We start from the raw sequence: 13,580 nt of genomic DNA, 5'->3' as shown, positions 1-13,580 counted from the left end.
TTCTAGAACTAGGGAGCTTAGACTAGTACTACTTCCGTCCCGAAATTATTGTCTTAGATTTGTCTAGATATGAATGTATCTAGTCACGTTTTATTACTTAGATACATTCATTTGTAGGCAAACTTAAGACAAGAATTTTGGAACGGATGTATATCACAGCGTCGTTCATTTGTGGCTGTTGGTGGCCAGTATAATTGTGGGACAAAGTAATTGCATGCATTGTTGGCTTTATATATTTGTAAGTTTACCAGCTTTGCTAGTTTTGAGCGAACCATTTGGTTTTCCTCCATTGCCGTTCGTTCCTGCTTTTGATAGACAACAACAAGATTGTACAACTGGAGTGCAGGAATGGGCAGAGACGCAGTTGGATATAGGGCTGGCCTACAGTCTGAAGTTGGAAAAGCCTTCAAAAAGTTTGTTACCTTTCTTTCTAAGGAATTCTTCTTTTTTTTTTTTTTTGCGGTAGTCTTCATATGTTCTTTAGACATGCCATTAACATGTTGATGATCGATGTCGACTTGATTCAAAACGGTTGAACAGTGGACAGTGTAGCAACATTGAACAGAAGGTGTATAAATTTTGTCTGAGTTCAAACGGTTCAAGTAACTTGGTTAACCTTTGCATCTTCTTTTTGAGCAAGTAATCGAGATTTTAAGTCTACGAAGTACGTGAGCCGTTGGATATCTTCTGAGCCATCAATCAAAAAGTAAGAAAAACTAACTGAAACTCACTGATGAGAATGAACATGAACTCAAGACGCCAAACAAACACAGGAACCCCGATGCTGATACCCCAACACAACCTTTTCTGTTCATCAGTTTATTCTCCCATGGTTACAACCTTTCCATACGTACTACTACGTGACAACGACGATCAGATCAGACGGCTAAGAGCTCGTGGTGCATTGCATTCCGTGGGAGCTCGATCGGCTGGAACTCGATCATGGGCAGAAGACGACCTGGTAATCTCTGTAGGCCGGGCAGGCGCGGTACTTGCCGTCCCCGGGGCGGTGGTTTCCGTCGGGGCAGCCCGGGTCCCTGCACCGGATCACGCCGCCGTCCCCAGCTCCGCTGCAGGAGAAGTCCATGGGCAGGGTGAAGCCGTCCACGACCGATATGCCGTACCTCCCCGGGGCGCCGCCGTTGGCGAGGTTGAACTCGGCCAGCGTCGCGGGTGGCTTGCCCGAGAGCACGCAGCGCAGGGCGCCGCCGCAGTCGCCGGTCTGGCAGCCCCCGCGACCCGTGGCCGGGTCGAAGGAGCAGCCCGTGCGCGGCCAGATCCTGCCGGCCGTCCCGCCGGCCGCAAACGTCAGCGTCCACGTCTCGCCGGGCGCCAGCTGCGCGCCGCCGCCGCCGCTCACCGGCATCGCGGCTGCGCACACCGGGAAGGGGCACCGGTTGGTGATGCTGAAGGTGGCCGCGCCGGCGCCGGCCGTGAAGGCCACCAGGAGCAGGCCGACGGCGAGGGCCAAAGAGGTAGCTGCCGGAGTTGCCATTGCAGTTGACTACTTGACTTTGTAGTTTGTCCCCGTGGAGCGAGCGAGCGAGCTGGGCGCGAGTGTGTGTTCGCACAGTGCAATGGCCGGGCGTATTTATAGAGGATGGACGTGCCCGTGCGAAGTTTATTTTTACTTTTTGCCCGTGCGAAGCAATAATTGCTACATCTACAAAAATTACAAAGGTTTACTTAACCTTCCAAACTAATTCTTCTCTTCCCCCTAATTTTCAGTGAAGGTGGGGCCCCTCATCCTTAATGACCAATTACAACCCTACACGTCAGTTTGTACGTAAAATCTTTAAGTAAGCTTTTGTAGATGTAGCATTACTCCCGTGCGAAGTCCTCAAGGAAATTCATCGCTATTGTCTATTCCTTGAGACCAAACTATTAGCGAGAGCTTCTTCACCAGCCTTACACGAAGCCCTCTCACGCATCACTATTTGGCGTGTTATCAGTCTTCCTCACGTGTCATGCTTTAAGTTTCTTTAAAAAAAAAATTATTTTTTCACACGCATTTTTGGTTTTTTAGATTTTTTTTGGTGTTTTGGTTTTTTACCGATCTTTCTTAGTTTTTTGACAAAAAAGTTATTTTGTTTTGTGCGAAAAAACGTGTTTTTCGTTTTCTGTTTTCGTGAGAGGCACGATTTTGTCTTCACAAGAGGCACGGCCGTGCTTCTCGAAAACAAAAAAAACGTGTTTTTTTCACGAAAGCCATAATTTTACTTTTGCGAGAGGCTTGATTTTTTACTCCGCGAGGGGCACATCCGTGTCTTTTGGAAAAGAAAAACGCATTTTCTGGTTTTCCGGCGAGAGATATGGGTTTGCCTGCGTGAGGGCCATGCCCGTGCCACTCGAAAAGGAAAAACAATTTTTTTTTGTAAGAGGCATGATTTTGGTTTCGCGAGAGGCACAATTTTGCCTTCGTGAGGGCCACGCCCGTACCACTCGGAAAGGAAAAACATTTTTTTTCGCGAGAGGCATAATTTTGTCTTCATAAGAGGAACGGTCGTGCCTTTCAAAATGAAAAAAATACGAAAAAATGTGTTTTATATATTTTTTCTATCGGGAGGCATGGTTTTTTGTGGTCTGGTATTTTTCGTGAAAAAAAATCGTTAAAACCTATAAAGATGGGATTTAGTTTTGAAGATCTCAACCCTAGAAACCCTATAGTGAAAACGATTCGAGATTTAGACGCGGAGTTTAGGAGATAAAACACTTTGAAAATACGAATCTATGAAAAAAGGAAAAACTTCCAAATTGCGACAAGTGACACACATGCGATGTCCCACTTGTCGCAACCTGGAAAGTGAGGGTGATCTTCAAAAGGTATACTTCTCAATTAGTGATTTCCCTATTCCCTCCGTCCATGAATGAATGTACTTTTATCTTTTGTATTAAATTAAAGATTTAAATTTCTAATCAACTTTATAAAAATAATAATAACATATATGACATCAAATTTGCATATTATGAAAGTATATTTCTGCCATAAATGCTGGTACATTTCACATGAATTTTGTCACAATGGGGCATCTACAAACTAGTTTGTCAAAATTTACAGCTAAAGCGGTAGTTGCACCTCGTCGTCGGACAAACTAGAGGCGAAGAGCTCGTCTATCTCCGCCCTTTGTTGTTGGATGACGCGCGAGTTGGCCTCCATATAGGCCTCTCCTGGATGGACTCGAAGATGGCAGCCTGCTACACCATCTCCTTTGCATGGGCGAACTCGAACTCCGTCATAGCGTCCTTCATGGTGAAGCTCGCGGTCGGCTCTACTACCTCCTCTAGATCCGCCGTGTCACCTGCTATTGGCTGTTGATGCCCATCATCTCCCTCCTCCTCCCCCTCCACCTGCTCTGACGAATCCGAAGGCAAGTCGATTGCGACACAAGCAGCGTGCATTGCCTAGATCTTCTCCTCGAGCTACAGCCGGCTAGAATGTGAACATGGCTTAGGTGGTGATCCTTTGCCATGCCATGGCTAGCAGCTAGTTGAGAGCGTATGGAAGCCGGCGGCGCTGGTGGGAGCAGAGGGAAGTAATGTGGACGAATGGGTTCGGCTGTCGCCATTCGCCTTAAATAGTCGAAGTTACTCCCTTGAGCGGCACATCAGAGTAGCACCATGCGTTAAGGAACGCAAGAAGCGCCCATCGGACCAACTACCGCTTTGTGTCCACCTGTGGGTCGTGTAGTTAGTCCGACATCGCGTCCGCATTTGAGTGTACCCATATCCCCTCACATATGGCCACGGTATGGGTAGTGTCGGTCAAGCCCAACGTTTGGGCAGGATGTGGGACGTTTGGTTGGGTGCCAAATTTCTGTTCGAACAGTGACCGAGCAGCCCTCCCGAGCATTTGGGACCGGTATGTGGCGGTACGTTTGTAGATGCTCTTAGGGGGCACAAGGTCTCGGGATCCCATTGTTTAGCAAGTCCACGGACAACTGCAAAATGGGCCTGCAGAACTCCAAATGCCTTCTCGACATCCTTTCTAGCTACTTCTTGTCTTTGGGGCAATCTCGAACTTTTTCTAGTCAACTGTGTTAGAGATGGTGTTGACAAAGGTAGCCTATGGAGGATAAATACCGTCGACAATATAGTAGCCCATGTTGTATTCATGTCTAGTGACAGTATAGTGGCAAGGAGGAGCTTTTCCTCCAATTAGCCTCGCAAACAACTATGATCGCTACAGCACATTGATGTCATTGTGAGACCCATGCATGCCAAATAAAGAGTGCTAAATCCAAAGATCATGTGATGCAACTTCTTCAAGAATAATAGTGGGCTTCTTAACATGACCTAGATATTGCCCTTGTAAAGATTTTTGGGCAATTCTTCCATTTTTAATGCATGCAGTCACTCGCCACCCTCTTGCTTGTGAGATTGCCAAGAACTTCTCGGTGTCTGCCACACTTGGTTCTCTCAGGTACTGAGGTCCAAATACCTTGACCACAACAGTTGCAAATCTGACCATGGCACCTCCACATGTGCTCTCAAACATTCGTAGGTACTCGTCCCATGAATCAGCGGTCGTGCACTTCTGGTTACTAGAGAACCCAATCCGTGTCCTTCTTCAAGATGAAGTAGTCATCATAGGACCAAACACCTAGGTACAAATGATTGAATATAGCCTTACACATCTGAAAACGCCGACGAAAATGGTCGTAGAAGAGTGCAGCAGGGGCAAAATACTCGTGCATTATTGTCAAATAGCCGTGCGTCCTGTTGCGGTTGAGTACTCGATGGCCCTGGACGGAACCCTTTATTAAGAACAAGCTACTCTGCATATCATCAAGGACCGCATGAGTCATCATCGTCTCATCTGTGTAGTCAACCTCGTCGGACGACTCAACATAGTGTTCGTATATGTACTCCGAATCTGAATCCATTTCTTGAAAGAAGAAGGGGCATTTTTTAGTTTTGGAAATTCATCGAGCAGTTGTAGGCATGGTGAGTATAGCAGTAGATGATGGTACCTGGGAGGGCAGTCGAAGGAGGATGTGGGGCGTCAACGAAGGAGAAGCGGGTGGAGTCCGGATGGAACACTGGAGGTGAGGAAGACGTAGAGTTTCGGCAGCGGTGTGGCGTGGCGGACGGGATGGTGAAGCGGCGAAGAAGGCGAAAGGGAAAAAAGTAAGGAGAGAAAATGGAAAAGATGAAGGTGTAGGGTCCGGAAAGATGGTCAGCGTGTTGGAGGGTTACATAACTGTTGTCCGAACTCCGGAAAAAGCCCCGAGGTTTGGACAGCTCGGTGTACCGATACATGTCCATGTTTGGGTTGCGGGCTATTTGAGAGCCCTTAGAGCATCGACAACCGGACCCCTCATACCCGTCTAAAATGCCTGGGCAGGCCACCGGTTCACTAAATGGTCATGAAATTTTGATCCAATCGGGCTCCTCAAACGGGCCTCAAACGCTCGGGCTGACCCGCACCCCTCATATCCAGCCCAAATATGGGGCAAATATGGGGGCGCCCGGGCATGCCTCGGCACGCCCGCCACGTCGTCCTGGCCTGCGCTGGCCCACATCGACCCCACATATATCCGTCCCCATCCGCTCATCGGACCCGATCCTAGCTAGTTCACTCCACTCCCCTCCACTCATGTCCGTCACCTAAGCTAACCTCCGACGATCTTCGTCCTTCTCCGACATGACGGTCAGCGAATCTGAGTCCTTCACCTCGAGATCCATCGACCACGAGCTCGTCCCACACGGCCCCGAGGAGGAGATGGCCGTCCGACTTGCACTCCATCGCTCCCGGGAGTCAGCCGCCCGACGGGAGCACTCAGACTCGCAACGTCGGGAATCCATTGCATCAGCACAACCGGTGCTTGGATCCGGCGTCGTTGCCTCACAAGAGGCGGTAAAGTCCGTCTGGCGTCCGGACATCATGGCGGATGTGCAACCCCCTTCGCTGGCGCGTTGAGGATGCAACATTGTCGTCCTAGGACGCTGACATGGCGTGGCGTGCCCGCCATGCGAGGCAGTGGGCACGGGAGGCGACGGAGGCACTTGCGGCGGTGGACGTTGGTGAGGCTGAGTCACACTCTCCGGTGCCCCTTATAATGCACGGGCACGGGGCGCCACAACCACGTCGTTGTGGACATCATCTCCTTGTAGAAAGGATCCGTCATCAACGTGACGTCCACCGACACCGTCCGGGTTACGGGCTCCGACGAGGAAGAGTAGGGCATGGGAGACGGCGGGAGCTTGATTCTCGTGAGCCGGCTAGTGTCTCATGTCCTACTCTACCTTGTCGGCGCGCGGACTGACACTACGAGGGGCGCAGCCGGCCGCCGGACATGGGCACGACGGAGATGGACGAGCTTCGCTTGTATTAGGTTCACGTCGCATGTTATAATATGAATTTGAGATTTCTAATTTAAGGTATTCGATTATAGAATGTATTATTTAAGTCGTGACCGTACAATGTTCGCAAACACGCCTCGACGCGTCCGTGGGTGTTTGAGGTGTCGGATTTACCAAGTTCGGCTCGGATGCTCATACTAACTCATTAAATAGTTCTTATTCAAAGAACCCATGCTTAGACTTTGACATTGTGCCTTTTGATGCGAAGAAATGAGCGTAAATAAGGTTGTCCGTAATGGTAGTATCATAGGTAGTATCATGCATGCCAACTAGACAATTTCAATGAGGTGTCATAGAATTAAATGAAAAAAGAGAGGGCTGAGTATCATATCATGATACCGTATCGTATTAAATGATGTGCTACTATATGTTTTGCATGGCATAATGAACTAACCTATCATACTAACATATGATACTATGCATTACGGATATGGTATCATACACTAGTATCATATGCATGATACTAGTATATGATACTACCCATTACAACCAGCCTAAGTGGCTCGACACGAAACAACATGGTGTTTGCTCAATAAAGTTCCTCCCGTGGCAATCATGGTCAGTAAGTAGAGTAGATAGGTGTAATGAAATGCATTTTGCAAAATGCGTCTTTTTAGGGGAAAAGTTCCAGTCTATTCATAACATCATTGAGGTAAATAGAAGATAAGAAGCAATAAAAAATATATCTATGTCCATAAACCATCTAAAGATGACTACAAGCACTAAGATGAGCCAAAGGCACGCCGTTTTAATCATCCCTTCTTCATCGGAGCCCGAAAAACCTTGTTGTAGTAGACAGTTGGAAAATCATCATGCTCAAACCCCAAAGAACCATTAAACCAGAACGACAACCGGCGCTGATGAAGAAAAGTGTAGATCGAAAAGATCCAAGCTGTAAACATACGAACACAGACGGACAAAGGCCTGATCCAAGCAGATCCATCAAAGAGAAACCCTCACCGAATACCGCAAGATTCATTGAAGACATACACCCACACGCCCGTTGACGACGCTTGACACACTGTCGAGACGAGAGCTAGATAGGGAAAGCCTTATTCCATCTTCAAAGAGGCATCGCGTCTCTATGACCCTAAGGCCACAAGAGATGAGGTAGATCAGTGGCAACGCCAGGGAGGCGAGGAAACTCTAGAGCGGGAGTCGCTCATGGAAGGAGCAGCGTGAAAATGTTTCGTGGCTTGTATAAAGGGGTCTTCTCAGACACCGAGGGTGTGGCTCGCTAGATTCCTATAAACAAAAAAATTCCTAATTTTTTTCTTTTGGATATTGTCGGTGTCAAAAGCGGCGGATCTCGGATAGGGGTCCCGAGCTATCGACCTTGGATCAATGGTAACAGTAATAGGGGACATGATGTTTATCTAGGTTAGGGCTTTCTTAATAGAGGTAAAACCCTATGTCTTGCTCTTGTTTATACTGATGATGGAGTATCAAGTACATAGTTGATCTACCTCGAGATCGTATGTTGTGGTCTAAACCCTAGGAGTAATGATGTTGTGGATGATCTCTATGAACTAAAACCCTCTGTTTTATATAGATACCAGGGATACCCAGGGTTACATATGGTCGGTTACATCAGGACACAAAGATGTCGATGTTATCATCTTGGTTGGAGCACACATCAAGGCTTCGAAAGTTTTTCATCCTGAATGTGGCGTCATCTTGTAGTCTGGCCCTCCGATGATAGTCATAAAATGTCCCATAAGTCCAGTCTGTAGAGATAGGCCAGCGGCCCGAAGACTCCCTAGTCCTGGAATTTGTGAACTATAGAGAACAAAGCAACCATAACATAATTAGTTCTCTGTTACAAATAAAAAAACATGTAAATAATACAATATAGTAAAAAAATGAAACCTCATAAACAAATCATTTATGGAGACCTGAAACAAATTTAAGAACTCATGTCACATGAACCCACCACCCGCGCTCATTTTCGGCTGTTGGTAGCCAATAAAGTTTGAAGACAAATATGGATGCGTGCACCAATCCTTGCTGAGGCAGTGGGATTATCTCAGTTTTGAAGAAAAATAAATATGGTTTGCTTGATACACTATAAGTTTCCAGCTTTGCTGTCCAACGTCCACTGCCAGCTGCCAGACTTTCCTGCTTGTGATAAACAACAAAGGTTATACAAGTCCCTTTCCTGGTTTTGATAAACAACAAAGGTTATACAAGTGCGCGCAGTGCACGAAGGTGACACGTTAGTGCAGTCTCAAACCGGAAAGCCTTCGTCTGAAAGCTCGTAATTTTTCCCTTGGTGGATTTTTTAAGTTTTTTGGTCTGATGGTGACGAACAATAATTAAGAGTAAATTATGTGGTCTCTCATAAGCCATTTTGTCAGGGGAAGCATGGTGACGGCCGATCGTCAAGGAGCAGTCATGCATCAACTTGTAAGCAGCCAGTGTAGTAGTAACCGATATTTTTTGTTTCCCGTGTGAGCCGTTGGATCTTTATTGGTTGGATCATAAAAAAATGAAGAAGAAAACTAAATTTTTTACCTGGCAAATTAGAGGCGAATCTCAAGGACCATCTCTCGTTCAATCTAACAGTGCAGCATATAACAAGATCATCAAGCATGAGATATCCAAAGTTCAATTCATCGTCAAATTTATTTCCCATACATCATGATCAGATGGAGTGCATGAGCGATACACACCCTAGGGGCAGTCTGAAACTGGAAAGCCATGGTCCGATAGTTTGTTATCTTTCCTTCCATGGATTTCTTCAGCTCTTGGAGCTGTCCTTTACATGTGTAGATGGTTATAGAAAGGGGAAAATATCAAAACAATGTGCCGTCTAAGAAAAACATGTTCATGTTTAAGTGAAAGCAAACATAAACTCTTTATCTACCCTTTTCTTCTCTTCCAGGTCAGCAATTATCTTACGTGATTTCTTTTCTGAAGATAAGGCTAAAGTCAGCACATTATACACACCCTCACCTTACATTTAGGACATTTATGTGCATGTCTACTTGTGAGATATTCACGAGACAAGTTCTCGTGATCGAGGTGTTCCAAAGTTGCCAAAAGAGTTTAGTATCCACAAAAGGATGACATGAGAGTTTGCACCGATCAGCTGACGCACCCTCCACTCCGCAGTCCACATATATAAAATCCATCCCGCCTGCACCGAATGGCACGAACGCGATCAGCCTGCCTTGAGGTTGAATCATCGGGAGAGATGTTAAATCGCGTCAACTCGGCGGCCAGGGTCGCCATACTGCTGGCACTGCTCTGCTCTTGCTATGCCCCCTCTTCCTGCTCTTCCTCCGACGACGCGGCCGGTGCCAGTGGCATGGCCATGGCGGCCCCGACTAATCTCCTCACGCTCACGGTCGACCAATCCGGCAAAGGCGATTACAGGAAGATCCAGGATGCGATCTCCGCCGCCCCCGCCAACAGCACCACCCGCACTGTCATCCTGATCAAGCCCGGAGTCTACAGGCAAGTAACCGCAAATGACCATTACCTTCTGAACTCTGAAGACAGTACGTGGTGTCGTGCTCGTGCATGCCTGATCTTCTGGAATTGTTGCAGCGAGAAGATAGTCGTCCCCAGGGACAAGTCCTACTTAACACTTATCGGCACGAGCGCCAACGCGACCGTCATCACCTCGAACGAGAGCTGGAAGTCGACCGACACTTCCCCTACCGTATCCGTTCTGGCCTCCGACTTCGTCGCCAGGCGCTTAACGTTCCGGGTAAGTTTGCCATCCATAGTAACTTCGTGATTGCACAGAAAGATGGAGGGTTCGGCGCGCATGTTGACAGTTTCTTGCTAAATTTCTCCGGGTTTTAGAACACGTTCGGGACCAGCGCGCCGGCCATCGCGGTGAGAGTCGCGGGAGACAGGGCGGCCTTCTACGGGTGCAGCTTCTTGTCGTTCCAAGACACGCTCCTCGACGATGAGGGGCGTCATTACTACTACGGGTGCTACGTCGAAGGTGGCACCGATTTCATCTGCGGAAACGGCCGGGCTCTCTTTGAAGTAAGTATACATGTTTACCGTTGTCATGAGCATTAGCAGAGGTAGACCATAGTTGGTAGTACGTACAGAGGCTGCTGCCAAGATCAACTAACAATAAATAGTTCGTGTGCAGAAATGTCACCTGCACTCTACGTCGCCCAACGGCGGCGCGTTCACGGCGCAGAGGGCATCCGAGCCGGACAGCACGGGATACAGCTTCGTCAGGTGCAAGCTGACGGGCGTCGGGGCCGGCACCTCCATCCTGGGGCGTCCATGGGGCCAGTACTCCCGCGTCGTGTTCGCTCTCACCGACATGTCCGCAGCGGTGAACCCTCGAGGCTGGGACCACTGGAACAACACCAGCAAGGAGAGGTAAACTTAGTCTTGCTCCGCTGCCATTTCCCCGCCAAAAGAAGACTAATACTCTATATGACGCTTTTGCCCTGGTATTGCAACTTTGCATGCAGAACGGTGTTCTACGGGCAGTACCAATGCTACGGCGAAGGGTCGAAAACTGATGGCAGGGTTAAGTGGGCTCGCAACCTCTCAAAAGCCGAAGCAGCCCCCTTCATGACCAAGGCTTGGATTGGTGGACAGCAGTGGCTTCGGTAGAAAACAGTCGGTGGTGCGGGTTGTCATATATACTTGACACATATGAATGTTATTAGTGTTCTCATTTGAAAGGATACAAGTTAACCGAAAATACATGGATGAATCCGGATACATATGAGACCACTTCTAAATATACATTTCTAAATGCCAAAAAGTGTTCTATGTGCATGTGAAAAGTTTCGTGAAAAATAACTTTTTGTTTGGCCTGCGCAAAAAGAATAAAAAATGTGTCGTGGAACGCTATTGAAAAGCACTAAAACTTATCTTTTCTCCGGAGGCGAAATAAAATATATTTTTCGGTCAAACGTTGTCATGGGTGCATATTTTGGAAAAAAATATCCTTTTACATTTTAAAACACGCTTAAAGAGCATTTTTTTTAAAAGAGGGTTCATATGTACCCGGGTTTAGGGTGTGGCAATTGAAAAAAAATTGTCCAACATCATGTGAGATGATTTGAACATATTTGTGCACGCCTTTAAAAACGCAGTGCATATCACGTGGACGGTTAAAACGTGTTCATAATATCAAGAGAGATCGGGTAGATCGAATTTGACATGAGAGAAGTCCATAAAGAGAGATCTGAAGGACTAGAGTATCGTCAAAGAACTAGCCATGGATAGAAACGCGTGGAACCTTAATATCCATGTGACAGAACCATGAGTTGGTTGTAAGATCTTACGAGTTTCACCTCTAGCCAATTCCAACTTGTTTGGACTAAAGGCTTTGTTGTTGTTGTTGTTGTTCATATGAACAACATGCACTCATATTGTTTCGTATTACCACATCAATATCATTAACCCACAATTTTAATTTTATGTGATACATGTGGTTTTAATCACGCACTCCTTGAATAACTATTATTTTTGGACTAGTCTTATGTCACAGGCCTAGAATATTGCTTGTAGTTAGTTGCATTATAATCATTCATGCATGCATTTAAATTCATTTGAATTGAACTGAGGGTTTAGCAAGCCTCAGAGGATCATTTTTCTTTTCAAAACTGACCAAGATCAAAATTCTTCAAATATCTCCAAGAAAATGTTTGTACGGTTCTGTGAAAATATTGTAAAGAGGAAAAACCTAAACCAGTATTTTTGGAATCACATAATCATGTATTTTGTGGTTTTGACACAAAACAATAGATACTTTAGTCGGATTTAATTCTGCTACAACAGAATTAGAATTCCAATAAATCTAAAAATTTGTGAGTGGCTATGAATGTATGTTATAAAGCCACATAAAAATTGCAAGGAGCTATAAATCTGATTTGGTTTTAAATCAAATCAAAACAGAGTTTAAATAAATAGAAAATAAAAAAGAGGGAAGAACCTCACCTGGCGCTCACCTGGCCCAGCCCAGCTCACCAGGGGCATCCCTGTCTTCTACCTCTTACGAGAAGGCAGAGGAGAAGCAGAGGACGAGCTCGCCGTGCGCGGCCACGCGAGCAGCCTGCCTGTCCTCCCCTGGCCAACGCGACACCAGGGATTAGCTACCCGCTGTAGTATAGATCGAGAGGACCCCTCCATTTCTCCCCTCTTCTCTCCCTCGCTTCCGTCGCCATGGCCGAAAACCACCGGAGAGCGTCGTTGTCACAGTCGTGGCCATTGTCGCCCCCTCGCTGTGTTTCCTTGTCCAGAAGACCGGTCGTGCTCCACCTCATCTTAGTGCCCAAGGAATCAAGCCCGGAAGCCTTTCATCGCCATCATCGCCGCCGTTCTCAACTGCGACCGCCGTAGCTTCTCGTCGTTGATTCGCCAGCTCCGGACCGTCCGTGAGCCGCGTGACCAACCCGTTGGACTCGCGGCGAGCTATCGAAGCGAACCCCTCTCATCCCCTACTCGTTCTCGCCCTCGAGGCCCTGGCTCCGCCGTGGCCGAGCCGCCATCCGCCATTGCCATCGCTCCTGTAGCGCCCGAGCTCCTCTCATCTACCTTTTGTGTCCATCGGGGTCCTGGCGATTCTAGGAGGCCGTAGAACCCCTTTGTCCGGCTCCCCGCGCCCTGCAGCCTCACCCACCGCACCACCCGAGCTCCGACCGCCGCTGACCTCGTCGTCGGCGTCGACTCCGGCGTCCCCATGACCAACCGCGTGCATAAGTCGACTCGGCTCACTCCCAGCTCCCCGTAGAGCGCCTCCGCGCGCAAAACCGTCGTCCGTAGGCGAAACCCGAGCAACTTCGGCGTGCCACTTTCGCGGTTTGTGGTCGCCGGCGACTAGCCGCCGTTTAGATGACGTGGCGCCCTTAAGTTAGAGTTAATCCCGCTTAATTAGAGCATGTGACACTGACATGTGGACCCAATGGGCTAATAAAACCCCAATTTAAAATTAAACCCTTTTAATTAAAGTTGAGCCACTCACATGTGGACCCCACCTGACAGGATTTGGCCTCACCACGTGAGGGTTGACTGGCCCCACTAGTCTGTGAAAATGACCCTCAGCCACTGACCAGTGGGCTCCACTGGTTAGATTTGACCCTCGGCAGCTCAGTTGACCTACTGACTCATCCTGACATCATGTTGATGCAGTAAATGATTTAGTTATTTCAGAAAATGCTTAAAACTTCTCAAAATCATAGAAAATAAACTATAACTTGGATGAAAATAAATTATATATGAAAAATTAT

At 47.4% G+C, this 13,580-nt stretch overlaps 2 protein-coding genes across 2 annotated transcripts; one reads left to right on the top strand and one right to left on the bottom strand.

Annotated features, from left to right (window-relative positions):
* Positions 1 to 703: 703 nt before the first annotated feature.
* Positions 704 to 1,552, bottom strand: LOC123440005 (thaumatin-like protein). Its single transcript, XM_045116599.1, has one exon. It carries the CDS (start codon positions 1,493 to 1,495, stop codon positions 941 to 943), a length of 555 nt encoding a protein of 184 aa, XP_044972534.1. The 5' UTR covers positions 1,496 to 1,552; the 3' UTR covers positions 704 to 940.
* Positions 1,553 to 9,219: 7,667 nt separating this feature from the next.
* On the top strand, positions 9,220 to 11,067 carry LOC123440004 (putative pectinesterase 11). Its single transcript, XM_045116597.1, has 5 exons — positions 9,220 to 9,822; positions 9,916 to 10,078; positions 10,177 to 10,365; positions 10,478 to 10,716; positions 10,812 to 11,067. The coding sequence occupies exons 1-5, from the start codon at positions 9,512 to 9,514 to the stop codon at positions 10,954 to 10,956; spliced, it is 1,047 nt and encodes a 348-aa protein (XP_044972532.1). The 5' UTR covers positions 9,220 to 9,511; the 3' UTR covers positions 10,957 to 11,067.
* The last annotated feature ends 2,513 nt before the right edge of the window (positions 11,068 to 13,580 follow it).

The sequence above is a fragment of the Hordeum vulgare genome, chromosome 3H, assembly GCF_904849725.1.
Source record: "Hordeum vulgare subsp. vulgare chromosome 3H, MorexV3_pseudomolecules_assembly, whole genome shotgun sequence".
Taxonomy (NCBI): Eukaryota; Viridiplantae; Streptophyta; class Magnoliopsida; order Poales; family Poaceae; genus Hordeum; species Hordeum vulgare.
Note: the sequence above shows the minus strand (reverse complement) of the source record. Positions and strands in the feature narration are given on the sequence as shown.